We start from the raw sequence: 21,674 nt of genomic DNA, 5'->3' as shown, positions 1-21,674 counted from the left end.
TATTTGTTGTTTAAAATATTATTACAAGCAGAAAGTATAATTATCTTCAATGGAATTAAAGTGCGGCACAATAAATACATTTTAAATAAAACAGAGGGAAACAAGATAATACACCAATGTTAAATATTCAAGGCATTGTAAGAGGTTAGGCCAAATGTATTTTCACTCCCTACATCTCTCAGATAGCCGTGTGTCGTTTGGTTTATTAGGGATATTTTACTCCTCTCATTTTATGACCCCTACGATTTATCAAGTGCCCTTTATAGACATAGTAGTTCAAATAAGCTTTAATTCATAATTATGCTCTTTCGCAATTGATATATCTGTACATCAATAATAACAGAAACACATTCTGAGAAGGCACTTGAAATAACAGGGCTGTACATTGCATTATATTAAAGAAATAGTCTAACGTAAATCCTTTGGAGCCAGAGTATCTATAGTATAGTATCTCATCTAATTTTTTCACTTGCACAAAAGATACATCATATATTGTTATTTGGACGTTGATGCAGGTAATTTCCAATGGCACCTGAAGGCAGCATCTCATCCATGTAAAGGAGAGGGGGGTCTGTCTGTCTTCATGGCTTCCCCCCAATCCAGCCCTACACCCATGCACTCGCCCCTCCCAGCTGCCTGTCTGTGTTAAACACCCAAGGCTTCTACCAGCGACTGTGGCTTTTGTGGTAAACTTTCTCTGTCATTAGGTAAATACTGTTTTTGCTGAAGTAGAATTGACAGCGCCAACTTGCAGAAGTCTAATAATCCTGTTTGAACTGTGAAAAATAAGAGTTTCTAATTCTGCTGTCAACAACGAGTATAGAAACAGAAGTTAGACGCCTCACCTGGCCCTGTTTTCAACAATGACATAGTGTACACACTAAAAGCACTGCTGCCTCTTCCTAATGGGGACAGAGGTGGAGGAGAGGATGAGAAAGGAATGCATTACGTGTGCATGGCATGTGTAAACATCCAGAAAGCCAGTATGCCTTTAATCTCACCACACACACACACACACACACACACACACACACACACACACACACACACACACACACTCACAAGACATACAAGCTGATTGCTCTGAGCAACTGTGTGTGGTATTTTTTATTATTAGCCCTGTGTCCCCAGTTAAATTGGCTGTCTCCTCAAACTGTCAAGCAAGCAAACCCAAATTTATTTTCCACCTCTGCAGTTTTGCTCACATTATCACCAGCTCCAGCTCCTGCATGAGCTTGCGCTTAAACACGCGTGGAGGCGTTTGTGTGATTTGTGTTGGCCCATTCTCAAAAAGTCACTGCTGTTCCCAGAAGCTGTAAAGAAGTGGAAACAGACATGCAGTAATTTTAGGTTTCTCCTGCTCTCCTCCTCCTCCTCCTATACCACAGCTTCATTTCCACAGATTGACGTCAGTCGGTCAGCGCTGTCGAGGAGCAAGGAGGCCTCCGTGGGACATGGAGGAGAGAGTGATACAGCAGGTGTTCGGAGCTGCCTGTCAAAGGTCTAAACTACTACTGTGAAAGTGAGCGTGAGTGTGAGTGTGAGTGTGAGATGAAGAAACAGAAAAACAGGAACACAAGGACATGTGCACAAAGAAGCACTGAGCAGTAAGATTCTGACAGAGTGGATGTGCTTGGTAAAGCCAGGCTGAATTGCACATTATCTCTGTCTCTGTCTCTACGCCTGTGTGTAGACTACTGAATGTCAGTCCAGGACTTGTTGAAGCGGCATTGTCTGAAAGCCTCATTCTCCACTGTCGGCTGAATTGTACTCAAAGTAAGAGAATCATACATAACTGAACTTAAACCTGAGAAAAACAGTGTCACTCTGGCTTCTACACAACTCTCTTTTCTATTTTACATGGCAGGAAGGTAAAAATGTGAAGATACAAGTTCACTAACTCGGAGGTCAAAGGGCATGACATGACATTCTTAGAAAAGAAATAGACCAAATTAATCTGTACAATTTCATGAATTAATAACTTAGACCTTCATTTTAATATCAGTACCATTTACCACTCATGGTCAAAATGGCCCCAAAGACAAACTATATACTAGAGAGGATATACTTAGCATTTATGGTTTTTTTGTCAGTGAAAATTACTACATGGTGTCTACTGGGAAACTAGGTGCATTACATTTATGATCCACAAGATGGCAGTACAACAGTACAAGAGTATTGTGTCGTGACCTGGAAAACTTGTGTGTCATGTTTCTGTATTGTTTCGTGTTGTGTCACGAGTATTAAACAGGTTTTTTTTATTATTATTATTTGTGTTGACTCTTCTCTTGGAGTCTCCCCGGAAAATACTGACAGCATGTTGAGAAATCTTACATAATTACACATTGCATACACATTGCTGAACAAATTGGATTCATGGCGGGAATAAGAAAGAAAGAAAGAAAGAAAGAAAGAAAGAAAGAAAGAAAGAAATATTAAAGTTAATTATTTTTATTCATATACATATTTATAAATAAGTATACATGTCAAAACATGTTACATGGATACAAGAATTACTTTGGAATAGATAAATATACATTTAAATAATTTTAAAATTAACTGGAAAAAATATACAGATATTAGATAAATAATGTTTTTCAAACTGGAATTATGGACTGTTGTAATATTGTTCACAAAGAGGATATTTACAATCCAATCTGTCATGACATTTGTGGATATGAAGCATATTATTGGAGATAACTGGAGTTTATATTTTTGTGTTCTTTCGGGGAAGAATTTGATTACAGATAAGATAACATAACATAACATAAGATGTATATTTATTGATTACCTACAGGGTAAATCAAATTGACACAGCAGCGGAAAAGGTAGCATCAAAATATAATAAGAATATGAATAAAAACAAGGACAAAATGTAAACAAAACATACAATATTACACCATACAATACTATACAATGCACAATATCAATATTATAAAGCGTTTTAAAACGACTTGCCATGAGTATTTTCTTGTAGGCCTACATCAGTGCTGGTTTGTCACCGGTCACTGAACGCAGCAGCAGCTCTGTTCACCTGATTCGTGTTGTTTTGGCTGTCAGTGAACGTGTCGTTGCACTTAAAGACACTTAACGGAGGTGTTTGTGTGTTTACGGAGCAGAGGAGATCCTCTCCTCTCACCTGCTCCGGCCCTCACACCCTCTCACACCCTCAGATCGCGGCTCTGCTTGAAAACAAACTGCGGCGGAGGCTCCGGTTACCTGGCACCGATCGATGCGCTGCAGGGTGTCGCGTTGCTCGGATGGGATGAGTATCGATGCATGACCGATCGCTATCATAATCACACTTCCCCCCTCTTATCGCTTTCCTACTGAATAAAACATCTGCCTTCCTGTGCTCATGGATCCCCCCCACAACCTAAATTCAGGAGGGAGAAGGTTCTTCTTCTTCTTCTTCTTCAAATGAGTCTGAAGTAACATGAGAGAAGTGCACGATGATACCCAACAAAGTTGTTTTTATCTCCAGCATCTCAAAGTAGAGCCACCAGCACTTTGTCCCAGGATACTGCTGCTGCAGCTGAGACAAGTGCAAAGTATCAAAGTGTGATTTATTTTGGTCACAACATCCCCAACAACAGCTTGGTCTTTATGTCAATGAACTGTCACTAACTAATCATTTATTAATTATTGAATTACCACTGACTCATGATTAACTAACCATAAGATAATGACTAACCATTAGGTTAGTCATCATCTTCAATATCATCATCAATAACAAAAAGTTATTATTATAAAATACTATTTTTTAGCATTTTAGTACATATCGATTCATACTGTGCTCATGTGCAAAAAGGCCACTAAAACATGGGCATGAATGAATGTATGAATGATACTTCAGATGAGTACATGAACTGAACTTGACTATCACAATGAAAAGCCTCTTCAAAGCTCCGTGAATATGTTCTCAACAGAAAAGAGAAATCACATTTATGCTCAGAATCCCCTCTCATATATCATATATATACTTACATATTTATAGTCTGTACATACTAGAGTATTCAATATAGACAAACAAAACTCTCGAATCTTGAATATAAGTGTAAATTCATCAAATCTGCACTGATTAATCGCGTCAGCTGCTTGTACAGCACTGTTAAAATATGTTGGCGCAGCATAAAACTAGTTTGTAGAACAATCTACGAGAAGACATAATGAAGAGAGCGAAATGGACAAATGACATTGATATGTGTAGTTTCACTCAGGCTAAGACAATCTGTATTTAAATATTATTTGAACTTGTTACACCCAAAGACAGCAGATAGTAGATGGTACACCTCAGACTTTTTTCTTTTTTAACAGATTTGTTTCAAGGAAAGTTCAAATAAAATACAAAAGGTTACTTGAGAGTGTTTTAAACTATAAAAAGTTAAGAGACACAGGGCTTAAAACAGCTGTTCTGTTCCTCCTGCCTTCAGCAGCTTACGTATGAAAAAACTTGTTAGATTTCCAGCCTCTGAAACACAATCCCACTCACACTTTTAGTAGAAGTCAAGAATCGCCTAAAGCGGGAAAACAAGAGGGTAACATTACATTCAGAGAGGTCACAACGTCAGTATCACTGTATTTCAAATTCACAGCTCATCCTGACTCTTGCTCTCCTCTATCTGACGCAGCACGCTGTAAATCAGCAAGTTCTTGATGCCACACACACAGAAACTCCACAGGTGCTGCACTGGCCTCAGGTTTGGATGTGTTAGGACGGCAACAATTACTAATAAACTAATCTGCAAACTAAACTAAGCAAAGAAATCATTAAAACTGAAGAATTTTGGTCAGTTTTGGACGTTCGAGAACATCATAATTTCCAGGGTTGGTTAACAGTTTCTGATATTTTAAGTAACTATTACTACAATTATGAAAACAGTCGTTTTCAAAAGTACAGTTAGGACAACAAATTGACGTGAAGGAGAGTTCAGGCTCCTTAAAAGCTTCTGCACACGGATTGGAATCCAAAATTGAGGCAGACAAATAAAACCAGACATAAACACTGATCCAAAATGTCAAATACAGTTTAATACAGTAAAGTCCTGTAGGCGCTAAATCTGAGAGCACCAAAGCGCAGAGGTTAGGTGCCAACTGTTGGAGGAGGAGTAAGGTGAGACTATAGCTGTCAAGCTATTAAGACAATTAACAAAGTGGTCAGGAGGGGGATGAGTGGCAGAAAGGAACAGTCTGAAAAAAGAGAGAGAGATGAGGGTGTGAAGTGATAGTCAGCACATCTGGTCTCATCAATAATGCAGTGGGCCTTTAAACGGCAGTTTGTCACATATTGAGCGCTGACTACTGAAATCAAGCCCGACACATTAGATGCCGTCAGGGGAGAGTGAAAGGGTGACAGTGGGGTGGGGGGGAGAGAGAGGAAGGGGAGCTCGTAAAGATGCAGGAAAAACGGAGAAAAACTTTCTTGCGGAGGTTTTCAATTATACATCTGATGTAGTGTTCAGTTTTTGATTAAGATGGTGATCTGTATATTTCTTTTAAAATATTTAACCGTACAAAATTGTGGATTTGAATTGAAGATTTGTACTTTTGCATGTTTTAATATGAAGTGAAACTTTAAAGCTAAAAGCAATGCAGGACTCACAACTCTTGAATCCAATCATCATTTTTTATTATTAAAATAAAAAAGACAAGACGCCTTCAGAAGACAAAGCAAAATCAGCAATGAAATGCTTATTTCACTTTCAAAATAGTAGAAACATTTTGTTGACACAGTGTTTCTGTCTCAACAATAAATGCAGTGAATGAGAAAAGTCAAAAATAAAACAAAACTTTACATTTACCACAGTCCACTGCCTTCACAGAAAAAAACAAAAAGCAAGGCGTCTATTAACAGTTCATTTTCCAGTGATCAGAGGATTTCTCAGTACGACAATGACGGAGTCACCCCTGAGGAACATTTTGGAAATGTAGCGGTCCTTATTCACGGGCTTGGACTTCTTCTTTCCCTTCCCGCTCTTGGGAGCTTCTGTCCACATTTCCTTCACGTTCTCCAGGACCATGTTGCAGTGCCTGCAGCGGCAACGAGGATGCAAAACATTAACATATAAAACCACCATCATAGAGAAAAAGCACGTCTTCAGAGCACTGATACACATGATGTTGCAAAAAGATACGATCACAGGATGAGTGTTTTAATGAGTGGGATGTTTTCACTTATTACACAACATAGAACTAGGGATGTAACGATACACAACTCACGATTCGATTCATGATTTTTAGACAAATTATTCATGACCAACTAAATGTATTTATAAATATGATTATCTTAAATAACAAAATACAAAAAAATGCTTCCATCTTTAACAGAAACACTGCACATCACAAATTATCATCTTATTAACTATATGAACAAAAATGCAATTGAAATAGTTATACATCTTAAATAAGAAAAAAAAATTCGATTTTTAAAAACAATCCAAGAGAGGCACCAGTGTCTGTTACAGCCTTACCAGCATAGACATCATGACAAGAACTTAGTAAATCAGTATTAAACACAGGCCTGGCGTGTGTGTCAGACTTGGGCTAAATAGAGCAGTGGACCAGCACACAATAACGTCCACGATTGACTTGACTGTTGATGTCAGGGCCAAACAATGCTTTTTGTTTTGCAGCCAACTGTAGGGCTCCTGTGTAAGAAATTCACAACCTGCTAGTTCTTGATGTGCCTCGCTGATATGTACCAGTGACTCTGAGATAACGTGCCTACTCTTTCAGCCTTGTGGCTCTATTAATTTACTATGTAAATCTGTGCAAATAGTCACACATTTGTATCGCTTTTTAATTAATTTTCTGTGCATCGCTACACATAACTTTTAAATGCTCTGTGTGTGCCATTAAAAAGTGATGTTTTAGCAAGGCTAGAACAAGGTTATACATCATTATTTCTAAATATCTCTATTGGCACACAAGCGGGAAATATATATGCAATATGACCTCACCAAAACATGAGTAATAATAAATAAATAAATAATAAAAATGCCTCTACAGACTGTGTCTAGTTTTTAGTTTGACCTCCCCTAGATAGCAAGACCCTTGCTCTTTTGCACATGGAGTGGAACCCCTATTAATGTCACGGTGACAGCTGTGATTGTCCTGCTATTTCATGTTGAAAATACCAAAGGGTCTGTTACATCAGATTTATCTAATTTAACCATTTTATTCAAAATGCCAAAGGCCACAGAATTTTGACAGAAATAAAAGCATAAATAAGCAAGCGCAACAACAAAGTTAGTAATGGCCTAAGATTGTGCCCAATACTTCATTCATATTTATGTTAGTGTAACTAGAATAAAAACAAGCTTTTAAGCAGCAAAGAGGTTGTGTACCTGTCAAAAGCCTTGACTCTCCCAAGCAGCTTCTTGTTGTTGCGACAGTTAATGAGCACCTGAGTGTTGTTTTTGACTGACTGGGTGAGAACCGACAGTGGGCCAGTGTTGAACTCCTCCTCCTCTCTTTTCTGGAGCTCTTCTGGGGTCATCTCTGACTTCGGCTTTGTTAACAAACTCCTGATGTGCAACAAATAGGTGTGATCAGATTACAATATAATATTTGTCTTTATCTGAGAGGAATACTGTCCAGTTCTGTGTCACTTATTAGGTATTACATTAAAAGGGGGGGCTTTGTTAATACTTAATTCATTTCATAATTGATTAATGTGGAGATTATTTTCATAATCTGTCGATCAAATACATTAAATAAGTCCTTGCTTGGTCTGTGAAATGTCTTGTTTTAATGATTTCTTTGTTACATGGAGCAAAGAAACCAGAAAATATTCACATTTTAACAAGCTGAAAATCAGAAAAAAAACAGTCACACCAATTAATTGATTATCAAAATAGTCGATTAACAACCAATTAATCGTTGCAGCCCTACTTTTACGTAAAAATGTCATTAACACCCTCAGTATAATATTTGTTACAGGCTGTAAACATTTAACAAATTTACATTTATTGACCATACTCAGCTTGATGGAAGCGTCTTGCTAAATAGCGTGTAGAAAACTATTGTGTGCCTTCTGACTCGTAACTTTTACACTTCGAATCACAACAGTTTTACAATCATAAATAAGCAGTTAAATGTGTGTTTGCACCGGCACAGTAACACCATAATGGCTGTAAACACACAACATTACACGAGAAAATCACAAAGGGTTTATCGACTGGAGCTAATCGTCCTCGCTAGCATAGCTGACTCTCTCCAATGCTAAACGGGTTAGCACAGTGGCTACAGAACGTTGTAAGTCACTTAAAATAGACAGTGGGTTTGAAAGTGACATTCAGACAAAGACCGAATGCTTTATGAACACTTACATGGCTGCTGGTTTATCGAAATAGTTCTCTCAGATGTTGCAGCGCTCGTTTTCACTGGCTCACTTCTTTCGTGTCGGCAACGTTTCAAGCGTGGACCAGACTACTTCCGGGTCAACTAGTACGCGCTTCAACATGTGGGAATAATAACCGGGTTATTATGATGAAGAGTCATTTGACCTTTTAGTTCGAAGTTCCCTTTTATATTTTGAAGTCTGAAATCACACCCTTTTTCATTTCCCCATTCCTCATTCTTTTATCCTCATCCTCATTCCTAAACCCATAGTTCTCATACTGTGGTACATAGGCTTCCTCTTGGAGAAATACTGTTCCACTGTATACCAGGGTATGTGAGTGGAGCCGAGGAGTTTTGACCAGTGTGTGCAGAAAATGAAACAAATAATAATTAATTAAAATAATAATTAACAGAGTCACCTTATCTCTCATTCCATCTTAATTTAATTTCACTATACCAGTGTCTGAAGTATATGGGAGGAAGAGGAGGATGATGACAGAGCAAATGATCTTAGTGGGAATAAATCAATGTTCATTCATTTATTTTTATGCACTTCTTAGTGATCGCATATTCAATAAAGGCGTCCTTATTTTATTCTACTGCTTGACACTTGCTATGGAGGGAAGTTAGAAAGTACAATTAATACTGTGTTGTTGTTGTTTTAACACTCATTTGTTATATTTAATTTGTATTCTGTTGTTGTGGTTAAATTAACTATGTGTGTATATGAGTATGAAGTGTGCATACAAATATTGAGTGCTTACAAACAATATAAAATGGATTGGATCGAATTGGGTAGAAAATATTTTGCAATTCAAGAAAGACATAAGGTCCATAAAGTATAAGCAATGGTCCAAAAGAAAGGAGTTTGATGCACTTGTATGAAGAAAATAAAAATAAAAAATATGTGAATGCCATTTTTACCCTGATGAAGAAGACAGTGTCCTTAAGTTTTAAATATGTAGTCTTTTGGAGGGCTAATGTACATTAGAATATAAAATGTATTTTATATATATATATGTATACATATGTATATACATATTGATCAATTTGGTGGTCACATTTTATCCTAGATTAACATTTGGTAATAATATTTTCTGTCAGTGCATCATGTGCTTTTACTTCATTTTGAGAGCAAGAACCTTACTTTAAATAGATGTGTGTTCCTTATTTCACCACTGACAGGAATTGTACGGTGAAGATGAGACCTGTGGAAAAGGAAGACATTCATTTACTGATACGTGATCATAAAAAAACAAAAACAGAATCACAGTGATGGCAAGTCTCTGGCATTTAACATTAACTCCCGAATTGAACCTGCATTATTTTGTGGAGTTACGCTGCAATGTAACTCCACAATGTTTACAATGTGGCTGAATTGATAATCTTATCTTATGAGTACACACAACAGGCATTCCTAATAAAGTGCTCAGTGACTGTATACCAACAACCTAAGCACCTTCTGTTACAGAAGTTGTTACAGGAAAAAAGATTGTAGCGAGAGCAGCCAAGGTGATACCATGTACCCAAACAAGAAAGCCATTGTTTTCCCCTTTAACACAACAAGAACAAGGAGAAAGTGTGTGTGTGTGTGTGTGTGTGTGTGTGTGTGTGTGTGTGTGTGTGTGTGTGAGAGCGAGAGAGAGAGAGAGTAAGAGGGAGATAGATAGATACGTGGATGTAGGCCATTCTGTCTTAACAGCAGGAATGAGACATTAAGAGATTGGCTTTCTGGCAAGAGACAGACAGACGCCAGAGGGTGTACAACCCACCCACCTTATTTCAAAGGGTGGCAGATCTACCTGTGGAAGCCACTTGCTGCAGATAATGGCAGCCTGTGTGCTGTTGACTGTGGCAAGTGTGAGGGATTGATTTCCAGAGCTGTACTACATCTTTATGAAGCACACCTAATTCAGCCAACAGACTTCCATCTTAAACTGTGGCACAGTGAGCCTGTAAACCGAGCTCACAGTGACAGAGCTGACCAACGCTGTAGCAAACGCACAACAGTTATAAAGTTACCCAGGTGTAGAGCAGATATTACTCTCCAACCAAAACAATTAATCAGATAGTCAAGAAGGGAACAAGTTTATTTGTATTAAGTCGTGATAGGAGGCTGTAAAAAGCTATTTGTTTTAAGGTCCAGTGTGTAAAACCTAGGTCAAATTATTCAAAATAAAATAATTGTACTTAATTTGTGTGCAATCACCCCAGAATAAGCCTTTTTAATTTAATTTAATCAGGAGCCAGGTCAGCTATTCAGAGGCTGCCATTTTGAGGAAAAACGTGTTAGTTACTTTAATGGCTACATAGTTTCTCTGAGGTCTACTTTATAGGATTTTCAAAATGTCATCTTACACAAGTACTTTTAAGCACTGTTTATTACAGGAACTCTTGAATGCTCCCTGATAATTGTATGTCGTGTGTTTTTGAAGTATAGGTTGATGCGATTACTAACGGATAAATACAGTTATTTTAATTGATCCCTTTGCACAGCAGCCACATTGACAGGAAAATCATAATAAACAGTGAAATGAATGACGGCCGAGTTCCATTTAGCTTCCTCAGTTTCAGGGTTTCACAGTCGCTCTGTCCTGACTTGCAGGAACTGAACATGTGATCACTAACACCTGTGCTTTTTATACAACACGTCAAAATGACTGCTGTACAAAGGCCCAGTGAATTTGAATGATATTTTATGACAAACAGCAGAAGCTATAGATACTTGATGAGGCCAGGCTGACAGTAATCAAAGCAATAACAAAAGCTTGTGTTCAGGGTTTGCTGTCCTTTACTGACCTTTTAGCTCAGGTTTTGTACAACAGGCCCAAATACAATATACATCTAAGTCTGTCGTGTTTTTCAAACAGCCAAAATTTGCCCCACAATCGTAATTTGATGACCAAAATAATGCCTTCTGCTCAAAGACATTTTAAGGGCACACAGGGAAAACAATCTGATTTGGGATTACGTGACCAATTTTCGATAGATTTTTATTAGTTTTTACAATGAAAAAAAAAACAGTACCTTGGTTGGAACAATATTAACATATTTGTTTCACTGTTTATACATTTTGGTGACCGAATTCACTTCTAAACCTTTGAGCACATGAGCATGGGGCAGATTTATTGGTAGAGCTGTCAAAAGAAGGTGGTTATTTATCCCATCAACAAACAGTATCTGCTTACTGGTGCCTCGGGGAGGAGAACTCTACTTCACACCATGAACCTGTTGATTCACATCTCTGTCCGCCTGCGATCAGTATGAGTATTACTCATGCCAGTAATGAAAATATTATTATCTTGGTATCTATCTAGACAGAGAGTTTGCCAACAGTGAAGTTACCTGATCCTACAGCTCATGCAGTCTGCTTTTACCACAGTGACTGAGCTCAGAGAAGGTGACGGGTTTGGGGTCTTTTTTTTTTTTTTCAAACAAAGAGTCTCTTGTTTTACAGAGTGCTGGTCTATATAATCTGAATTTTTTTTCTCTTTTCTTTAAATGTCTATGTGAGGGGGGGAAACGACGGGAAGAGGTGAGGGAAAGTTGAACAGGCAGTGATGTCAGAAAAGAGTGAAACACAAGCCGGATCAATAAGATTAGGCTGGAAATGTCATGTCTACCTGATGAATTAACATCCCAGTCTGCGTTCAGACACACCTCTGCACTGAAAACTATCATAATATCACATATATCTGTACTATAATTTGCACCCAATTCATCTAATTTTTAATTTTGTGTGGTAGCAAAAGAAGAAAAAAAGAAAATACAATTAAAATAGCATCATTTATTGTTTAATTACATGGAACCTCATCAAAATAGTGTATTATTTAAAGTGTGAACCAAATGAGCACCTTACATATATGATTTTAGTTCTCATCGAAATAAAATAATATTATATTTAAGTATTACATTTTTCCACGTATATATGTTGCTGAGTAAAACAAATGACATCAGACTCAGTGATTATTATTTTTATTTCATCTTCTAAATGTCTTATTAACAGTGACATGCGCGCAAACAACACTTTGTACACGAACACGTGGATATATGAGGAAAAGTAATGAATGAAACGCGTCTGTGGTGATTATTATGTATTACTGTTATTCTTTGAGGTGACTGTTCTCTTTTCCAAAGTCCCAGCAGATGTGCGACATTTTCATTCATTTGCACAACTCTCCGTATTATTCTAACACAGAAAAGTCGCTCGTTTGACTTCAAACATTTAAACACAAATACTTTATTGAGTAAATATTGTGGACTAGTTTTCACCAGTCAGGCTGGAAGCTTTTACCACATGTTTATCTAAATCCTACAGTGATATTTTAAATCTCAGCTATGTGTATAATGAATTTATTTTTCTATATTCCAAGATGAAGGAGCAGTTGGACTGATTTGAGGGCAATAATTTGGAAAGTCGTTGCAGCATCCTCCGAGGTCCGAGTGTCCGGCCTTGGATAAAAAATGACCCGGGGACGTCCTGCTGGTTGTAAACTCATCCTGACACGGACTACAAGTCGCAGCGCACGGAATCTTGTGCGAGTAAAAATAGCTGGCTTGTCCGGAGATCATGTTAAAAGGGCAGGGATCTGACAGCGGCAGTGTGCACGCGGGGATGGACGTGGAGAAAGCGGCGCACGCTGCGCCGATCTGATGGCGGCGGGACTGCGCGCAGCTGACTCCGATGTAGGACATCTCCTGATGGTGAGCCTGCACGAACCGGTCCACGTCAGCCGGGGTCGCTCTGCTCAGGCGGGATCGCTGAGTCACAACAGACGCGGCGTGGTTGGAGAAGCGTGGGTGAGCGCTCAGGTAAGTCCCCGCGCCAAGGCTGCTGCGCACTGGAGTTTGCAGAGGCAGAAACGGCGGCACTGGCCAGTAAAACGAACTCGCCGCGGCCAAAGTCACGCTGGTTGCAGTGCTGGAGGACATCAGCCGTCCTCCTCCGCCGCCTCCTCCTCCTCGTTTCAGCGCAAGTTTGGCCCTAGATCCAGACGTGGTCCTGCGCCGGAGCTTCCCTGACGCGCCGCCTATGAAGACGTCCTCACTGCAGGGGTCCAGCATCCAGTAGTTGCCTTTCCCCGGGTCGTCGTAGTGTCGCGGCACTTTCACAAAACACTTATTGAGACTCAGGTTGTGCCTGATGGAGTTCTGCCACCCTTGTCTGTTCTGTCTGTAGTAGGGAAAGTTGTCCATGATGAACTCGTAGATGCCGTTGAGTGTGAGCCGTCGCTCTGGACTCTGGCGGATCGCCATCATGATCAGCGCGTTGTAGCTGAACGGAGGTTTCTCGCTTTTAACGATTCCTTCACTCTCCTTTGATTCCGCCTTGTTCCCATCTCGTTTCCCACTTGTGTCTTTTGTTTCCACTGTCGCGCCCAGTGTGGGAATTTCGCGCTTGACTTCGCTGTCACACTTTTCATCCTGGCTGGATTTACCTGGATGTTTCTGGGACGGAGAGTGAGACTCGTGCATCATCCCGTCTCGTCTCCACAACAGGCTGCTAATACTGAAGGAGGAGGACTTGTGGACACATCGCTCAGAAGTTTTCAAATCCTCCATTTCAAGCAATAATAATAATAATTATAATAAAAAAGCCTTCAGAAGTTCAAAATAGGAAATGAGCGACTGAGTGAAAGCTGCGCGGAGCAAAGAGGCGCTGATTCAAAGTGGTGAGGATCCAAAGAGACGCACTGGCCAGACAGCGCGACAACACATGCGCATGATCACAGAAAGCCTGCAGGACACGTTACCTACAAAAAGTAGTGGATTACTCTGCTGCTGCACCTTATGGTGACGTAAGCAGAGTTTGTCCCGCCGGAACAAATCTTCATTTTAGGAAACAGCTGTTTTACATAAAGATATGTTTTCTCCAAAAAACTAAAGCAGCGCCACAAGAAGACCATTCATTCCTCCACTTCTGGGCAACACTAGTATACAAGACACAATAATCTCACTCGTGATCTGCAGGTAACGGAATATGACTCTGCGCTGCTGTGCCAAAAGAAGGAGGTGCAACAATGTCAATCAGTGTGACTGATCTGTGAACTCAGGTTCAATTATGACACTTTTCATGACTCATGAAACTCAACCCTCTCACACGCGCCTTTCCCTCTGGGCTGCAGGTCTCTCTCTCTCTCTCTCTCTCTCTCTCTCTCTCTTTCTCTCTCTCTCTCTTTCTCTCTCTGTAATCTGGCATAAAATAAGGAAAGAAAGACAAAGCCTGAGCTGATCTTGTCAGTATAGGCCCTGACAACAGTGTGTTGTGTAACACCTCATCAAATATATGGCAGGGTGATTGTTCCTAAAACTTAGATTATTACACGATTTTAAATAAACATGAACGGTGTGAGAAAAATCTCCTTATTTTGAAACATCTCTTTGTTACTAAAATAAGTGCAAAGAACAGGCAGCTCTGGGCCTCACTTCCCTTCATGCCACATTAATATTTACTCTGATTAAAGGTCTTGTGTGTAACATTCAGTGTGTTTATTGGCAGATAAGGTTTTTTTTAATTGTTCCTTTCAAATAAAATGAGTTTGTAGCCTCAGAATAAGCTTTTCAGTCTACTACAGCCAAAGGCCTCGCTTTCTGAAGGCCGAGATCTCGCAGTGCTGTGATTCTACTGCGGCCTAAAAGAACAAACTAAAGAAATTTTATTTTTGTTCAACTTTTATTCAGGCAAACAAGGACAAATAACACCCTGTCTGGTAAGTGAAGGCCCTGTGACTGGCAATCAATGACTGATGATCAGAGGAGTCACTATAAGACGTCACTAATTCTTACAGACTGGACCTTTAAAATCAAAACCATTATTTATGTACACATTTCAGGTGATATCCCTTTCCCATATTTTCAGAGGCTATTTGTTAAAACAAATAATTGGCACAGTAGCAAAACTAAACTCACATTACAGCTGCAGCTGCACAAACGAATACTGGTGTTTATTTTAGTGTTTTAATGATATTTAATTGGCTTGTATCCAAGCAGACGAGACAGTTCGACGTGTCATAGTAATACTGATACTGACAAATACTGCTCTGTTCAGTTCAAGTGTCCCTTTGCAGACGTGACTCAGGCACCAGGAAGCAGCTAAATGGAACTCGGCCACACTTACACCTGTGCTTTGTAACATGTCAAAAGTCTGCAGAGAGGAAATACCCACAGGGCTTTCCCATGTATGTAGACACTGCAGTTCATCCACATGTTCAGGCAGCATTTTCCCTGCAGACTTCCTAAATACAAATACTTTTTGTATTTTGATTAAATAAATGATTTAACTGTGTGTCGCTGCTACAGATTCAGGCTGGTTCTCATCCAGAAAGACAGTGTGAAATGGTCTGGGGTCTTTGTCTATGTATTGTATGTGACACCATTCATCCATATTGTGTATTTTCCATTGTTTTGAGTCTTGTGACTCTACCAAAGCTGTTCATCTGTGCCTGAGATTTTGTTTTTGACTGAATGTGCTCTCTAAAGAAGCTGTCCTGAACCTGAAATGCTTTCCCCTAGAGGCAAGAAAGAGAACTGCACAGTATGCATCCTTGTCTGTGTCAGATTATGGTGATGTGATTTACATGCATGCAGATTCATCTCATCTTCAGAAACTGGACTCTGTATATCATGCTGCTATACACTCTGGTTAACCTAACCCAGAGGAGGAACAATGTATATGCTGATTTTTGCTATCAAAGCCTTGTGAGGTAAACTTCCTGTGTATATTTCTAGCCTCTTATCATATCGCACCAGCAACTACAGCACTAGGTCTGCCACTCAACTTTTTTTTTTTAAATGCTCCCAGAATGAACTCAGAATTCGGTAAAACTGCTTCCTCCTTCTACACCATGGACACGGAATGAGCTGCAAAACATAATTTCACTACAGACATGACTTCTTTAAACACATTCAAAGGCACTGTATGGACCGTCATGACAGAAACATGTTTCACGTAACCTTTTTGAGGGGTTCGTATGAAGGATCTTGTTGGTATGGTCTGTATACTTCTATACTTCTTATTATATCTCTCTTTTTTAGTCTAATTTTATATTCTGTTGTGAGTTTTATTTTCTGAAACTATTTGTACTATCTATGCTGTTATCTTGACCAGGACTCTCTGGAGGAAGAGATCTTGCATCTCAATGGGACCTTCCTGGTTAAATAAAGGATAAATCAGGTTTCTTGCTGCAGGGACAAACACATAATAACTAAATATTTAATCTTAAAAAAAAAAACTAACCTCTAGAAGAGAAAGGCCTTCCCTTCATTACACAGTAAAATTTATGCCAAAAGTTAAAATTGGAATTAGTTTCAAGTTTTGGTATGATAACTCACAGGTAAATGTAAACCACCACAGATACCAGGCCATTCTGTACATACACACTGACCAATTACAATTCAGCTGTTTACTTCACCTAAGCTGGGACAACACCTTGCTCATTTCCAGACATAGTCAGAAAAGAAATAATCAGTTAACCTGAGTTCTACAGAACACATTAGTCATGACGACTGCAAACTGTTCCCATGATACGCCCGTCCACACAAGTGAACACTTGTTGGGAATGTTTGTGTTGCTGCAGAAAGCTTGCACTGCTGTCTCAGGACTTGTAATCTCCTCAGATCTTTTGTTATTTAAATGTATTCTGTTCTCCTATGCTGCTCGTGTTTGCGACCCAGATGTGGAAATCCAAGCAGCAGCAGCAGCAGCAGCAGCAGCAGCGCTACTCATGGATAAATGTGACCTTCTTGGTTTCAAAGCGAAAAAACAAAAACAGACAGAATACCTTATAGTAATGTAATCAAATAATATTAGAAACAATCGGTATTTTATTTTCAAAAGACCTTCAAAAGGTAAAATAGAAAGAAAATGGGGTTTAATTAATGTGAAATGTTTATGATACAGTGCACGAACAATAATATCAAGTAAGTCTTTGTTAAATAAAATGTCTAATTCCACCATATAAAGTTAAGAGCTGTGCTTAAAAGGTTATTCATATTTTGTCTGTAAGTCTCATCCTCTGAGACTGGTTCCTCTGTGAAATGAGCAACAGACCGTGATCATGTTGTGAAACCTGTAGGACTTCTTCCTTTTACAACACTTTACAAGCATTTCTCTCAGTGAAAGGTCCGTGCTTTACCATTTATACCCCGTTTACACCAAATGTTGAAGTGTAAGTGCCAGAGGGCGAGAGTCCTCCGTCAGCAACTGCAGCATGTTTTATGTAGTGCCCCTCAGTTGTGCCAGTGCAGCATAAAGATTCTCTCCTGGACACTGAGTGTTTCCCAGATCTCTGTGTCCTAACAGAGAGAAGTCTGCGTGTAAAAAGCCTCGGGAAACTCCAGACTGCAGCAGCTGATTGACTGACAGTATTGCGTCTTTGCTTGGAGAGTCATCTGAAGTCAAAAAGCAGTAGCATTAATGTTCCATGTTGCCAGCTCTCCCTGCTATTATTATGCTGAATGCTTGGCAACAACTAATTGAAACTGCTACTTGAAACAAAAATAATTAGCAAATCACCAAGATGCTTTTCTGATAATTGTGCTATTTTTGATTGTTCGGTTAGAAAGAAAGAAAAAATAAGCAAATCATAGGCAGCTCATATCTAAAGAAGTTTTCATCCTGGCATACTCGCAACCACAAAGTAAATATCAGGGCGGGACATTTTTTTTTACTTATTTAATAATTGTGATTTGAGTTGCCATATAATTTGTTGCACCAGGTTTCAAAACCTTATTTATAGATGTAAAACATCAAATGTAAATACATGGTGGTCCCAGTACAAGTAAAGGCGTGTGGTGCCCCTGAGCAAGGCATCCAATCCAATCAAAATTAACTAATTCTAATAAAAAAAAGGCTCATTCTAGGATAACGAAAAACAACAATTCACACAAGCAGGTGATTGTACACATGTAGAAATTGAGAATTGCTTTTGTTAATAATCAATTTCTGACAATTGAGAATAGTTTCACCTAAATTTTACAAACTAAACCATTAATTTGGCATCGAACAATCAAAAATAGAATCACAGCATCTGTCAGGTAAAACTGCATTAAAAGATAAGTTGCCCAAAATGTTCAGCCCTGCTGGACACATGTGTTTTTGTTGTTGCCACAACATAATAGTTAAAAAAAAAAAAAAAAAGTGCTTACTGTTGAAATTGCCCATGAAAGCAATCCCCACTGAGTCATGATTGTTGCCTCTGGAATGCGCCCCTACCACACCCCAGCCTCTGCCCTCGAACACTCTGCCATCTTGTCCGATGAGAAAACTGAAACATATACAGGTTATTATTTAGCGGCGCAAACAGAACTGACATGACTATACATGACTGAAGCCTGAATCAAATATTTGTTTTCTTGTGAGGCAAAGCTACTCACTTGTATCCAATGTCATCAAAGCCTCTGTCCACCATATGTCCTCTCTGAATGCTGAAAATCTGCTGCTTACATTCTTCCAGGCCTTTGCAGCCTGGCAGGGCAGTATGGTGGATTATAACTCTTCGCGCTGAGCTTTTCAGTCTCTCTGTTTGTTTAGGTTCTGCTGCTCGCCACTGGGCCCTTTCAACGATGTCCACTGAAAGGCGGCGTGAAATGGTCAGAAGCATTTCCAACACAAAAGTCAGCTCATGTCATCATAGCACACGTATTGCAGAAGGTAATTATATTGTCATACCTTTACGTTCCATCATTCTGTAGAGTTTTAAGTAGAGTGACCAGCAGTAGAGTGTGCAGCAGGATTATCAAAGAAGATTTTTCAGGAGGCGTGGTCATGGGAAGTACACCTTTATGGGCAATTCATTATCCAACATTCATGTCAGCTGAGTCACAGTCTAAAGTTACACAACGACTGGTTTGGAATATACATTTGAAAAAAAGGAGGAAGTAGGAATAAAACTGTAACTGCTTCAAAATCACAATAACTGTAGATGGGAAAGGCTACAGTTATTGGTGTGAATATTTACAGATATATACATGTTTCAATAAAAAAGTCAGACACATTTGAAACAAGTGATTCCTTTTAATCTAATGAAACACATTTGAAAATGACAACTGCTAAAAAAATATATTCACAAACCGATCATTTCAGAATCTACAAGCTTCTGTTTAACAACAAACTGGTAGGAAAAAAAATTGTCCACTGGAGCTTTTTTGGAACAGAAATACTGAAGATGCAAGTGTCCGCCCTCTTCATCTTCACCAGCTTTACTCCGTCCACCTGTGTCCACAGTGAGGAGCTGTGCAGACGTAGTATAGTCTCATTGCATCCTGTCAGGAGAATAAAAGTGTTTGTTAAAAACAGTAGATCTTCTCCCACAGAGAGAACAATCATACACAAACTATACAGTGTGAGATCATTACCTCAGCTTTCATACTGTGAGACTGGAAGAACACTGCCTCCTTGTGACCACATCTGGGAACAGACACAGTGCATGCACAACATTAGAAAATACACCAGCTGCTGACACAGCAACACATTTCACAATCAGTGACAGTCCAAAAAAGACAAATGCTGGATTCTAGTCAAACAGATGCTCGAGTGTGAGAATATATTATCGAACACTTCAATTACAAACCTGTTAAAAGTCTGGTGTGTGGTGCAAGATCCTGACCTGATTAGTTTGAGTGTAATAATGATGATGTAACGGGTAGGGAGTTCACAATAAATATAACATGATAATAACAATAAACAAAATGATTCACATGACATGAGCAAAAAAGATTAAACACAGTAAGTCTATGTTTAATAACTCAAAAACAATGTCAATAAATAATAAAATCCAAACCTTAAATCATTATATTAGCTCACATTAGCTCAATAAGGATTACTAGTTTCAGTTTACACAAACTGGCTGTACTTGTCTTGTAATTGTCCAGTAAATACAGAAAAGGTGCTAAAATATAAAAACATTATTATTATTCAGCATTATTCAGGTTGTGACGAGGAAAAATTTAATAAGATTATCATATTAGCAACAAGTTAAATCTGTTCAACTTTCTGTTCTGCCCATTGTTTTCCACTGCCAAGTGCCCTTCTATAATATAATGTGGCACCAAACCAGTAAAAAATGGGTCCTTACCCATGATAACATAGATAAACAATTGGGGTTGTCCATAGATAACTTGTGCTGTCAGCTAATTGTGGTTAAACCTACTTGGGACAAGGGTGATCCTCTGTTCTTGGTAGAGTTGGATCCTGAGACACATCAGCGATGATCTGCGTCAATTCACTGGAGAAAAAACAAAACGGAAATGTCCTTAATGGATCAAAAATAATTCTCTTCTCTTCTTATGAGGTCACTCAATAATAAAAAAACATAATAAAACATGGTCAGTTGTGGTCTAAAATCTGTGGTTTCTTTGAGCACAGTGCACACCTAAAAAGTTAATTCAACTCTTTACAACTGGGTCAGATAATCAGGAATAAATTATAAACTGGCCACTGTAGTTTGTGATACTTACTCAACCTCGTGGGTGATCTTATTGACATATATGCAGCTGTTGTCTGCCTCTTGTTGGTAGTCACAATTTCTGCACTGTGGGTTGAAATAAATTCAGTGCAAATTAAGACAAACAAACGAAGAGACCTGCCTTATCTACCAAATAAGGCAGAGAAAATGACATGAACGGTATGCAGTGGATATGTAAACAGAGTTTTGGACAGGGACCTTTTCCAGAAAGCAGGCTCAACAAACTTTGAACTAAAGCCTGTAAATTCATTCACACAGTTCTCTCAGTGTCCCAGCCCGCTCACCGAACCTTTACTGTTTAAGCTGCTTAGACTAATGTTATGTCAGTGTGCACGTATGAATTGGTTCCTATCTGAGCATCACTCAGACTGATACAGAGCCTTGAAAATAACTCTTGAAATGACACTTACCGCATACAGCAGGACACGGTTCTCCTTGTCTTCTTTCGGGTACAACATGTTATTACTGAAAAGAGAGTCGGTGTTTTCAATGACTTCCTGAGGTTTTCAAATGTTATAAAACAAGACGAAGCGTAACAACATTAAGCGTGTGTAGCTAGCAAGCTAACGATGTTAAATTCCCTAGCCTCTATTCTGCCACACACTCACCATTCTTGACAAAAACGTATCCCAACAAATCCGGGTTCGTATGTTCCACTGTCTAAATCCATTGTACAAAAATAAAATAAAAAATACTGGTGGAATAACTTACAACAATACAACAAACGTGACGCTCAGTCACTTTACACCGCGGTCAGATTATCCAACCGCTTGGAAACACATCACCTGCGCATGCGTTAACCACAAAACGAGGTCTTTTTTTTGAAACAGCGCCTCCTTCGGGCTTGGAGGGGAATGATTTGATGTC

General features: G+C 39.0%; 4 protein-coding genes across 4 annotated transcripts; all 4 read right to left on the bottom strand.

Annotated features, from left to right (window-relative positions):
• Positions 1-5,607: 5,607 nt before the first annotated feature.
• On the bottom strand, positions 5,608-8,481 carry snrpd2 (small nuclear ribonucleoprotein D2 polypeptide). The gene is made up of 3 exons (XM_058633238.1): positions 8,331-8,481; positions 7,347-7,526; positions 5,608-6,030 (listed from the first exon to the last, which is right to left on the bottom strand). Coding segments are annotated over exons 1-3 (357 nt in total). The 5' UTR covers positions 8,333-8,481; the 3' UTR covers positions 5,608-5,855.
• Positions 8,482-12,302: 3,821 nt separating this feature from the next.
• Positions 12,303-14,278, bottom strand: foxg1c (forkhead box G1c). Its single transcript, XM_058634366.1, has one exon. The coding sequence runs from the start codon at positions 13,903-13,905 to the stop codon at positions 12,697-12,699; it is 1,209 nt and encodes a 402-aa protein (XP_058490349.1). The 5' UTR covers positions 13,906-14,278; the 3' UTR covers positions 12,303-12,696.
• Positions 14,279-17,148: 2,870 nt separating this feature from the next.
• Positions 17,149-19,221, bottom strand: pglyrp5 (peptidoglycan recognition protein 5). The gene is made up of 4 exons (XM_058633199.1): positions 19,013-19,221; positions 18,718-18,913; positions 18,490-18,608; positions 17,149-17,733 (listed from the first exon to the last, which is right to left on the bottom strand). The coding sequence occupies exons 1-4, from the start codon at positions 19,026-19,028 to the stop codon at positions 17,558-17,560; spliced, it is 507 nt and encodes a 168-aa protein (XP_058489182.1). The 5' UTR covers positions 19,029-19,221; the 3' UTR covers positions 17,149-17,557.
• A 116-nt stretch (positions 19,222-19,337) lies between these two features.
• Positions 19,338-21,598, bottom strand: polr2i (RNA polymerase II subunit I). The gene is made up of 6 exons (XM_058633200.1): positions 21,416-21,598; positions 21,218-21,272; positions 20,800-20,873; positions 20,493-20,567; positions 19,699-19,750; positions 19,338-19,605 (listed from the first exon to the last, which is right to left on the bottom strand). Exons 1-6 carry the CDS (start codon positions 21,475-21,477, stop codon positions 19,543-19,545), a joined length of 381 nt encoding a protein of 126 aa, XP_058489183.1. The 5' UTR covers positions 21,478-21,598; the 3' UTR covers positions 19,338-19,542.
• Between the last annotated feature and the right edge of the window lie 76 nt (positions 21,599-21,674).

This window comes from Solea solea, chromosome 7 (genome assembly GCF_958295425.1).
Source record: "Solea solea chromosome 7, fSolSol10.1, whole genome shotgun sequence".
Classification (NCBI taxonomy): Eukaryota; Metazoa; Chordata; class Actinopteri; order Pleuronectiformes; family Soleidae; genus Solea; species Solea solea.
This window is presented reverse-complemented; position numbering and strand designations above follow the sequence as displayed.

What these genes read in the sequence shown, in the direction of transcription:
- foxg1c (XM_058634366.1), bottom strand. Translation starts at nt 13,905, where the DNA reads ATGGAGGATTTGAAAACTTCTGAGCGATGTGTCCACAAGTCCTCCTCC.
- polr2i (XM_058633200.1), bottom strand. Translation starts at nt 21,477, where the DNA reads ATGGATTTAGACAGTGGAACATACGAACCCGGATTTGTTGGGATACGT. An exon ending in ATACGTTTTTGTCAAGAATG is followed by an intron (nt 21,273 to 21,415) that starts GTGAGTGTGTGG and finishes CTCTCTTTTCAG; the next exon opens with TAATAACATGTTGTACCCGA. An exon ending in AAGATCACCCACGAGGTTGA is followed by an intron (nt 20,568 to 20,799) that starts GTAAGTATCACA and finishes TTTTTTCTCCAG; the next exon opens with TGAATTGACGCAGATCATCG.
- snrpd2 (XM_058633238.1), bottom strand. An exon ending in AGAGTCAAGGCTTTTGACAG is followed by an intron (nt 6,031 to 7,346) that starts GTACACAACCTC and finishes TTGCCGCTGCAG; the next exon opens with GCACTGCAACATGGTCCTGG.
- pglyrp5 (XM_058633199.1), bottom strand. An exon ending in TTTGATGACATTGGATACAA is followed by an intron (nt 18,609 to 18,717) that starts GTGAGTAGCTTT and finishes TATATGTTTCAG; the next exon opens with TTTTCTCATCGGACAAGATG. An exon ending in TTTCATGGGCAATTTCAACA is followed by an intron (nt 17,734 to 18,489) that starts GTAAGCACTTTT and finishes TTTTGACTTCAG; the next exon opens with ATGACTCTCCAAGCAAAGAC.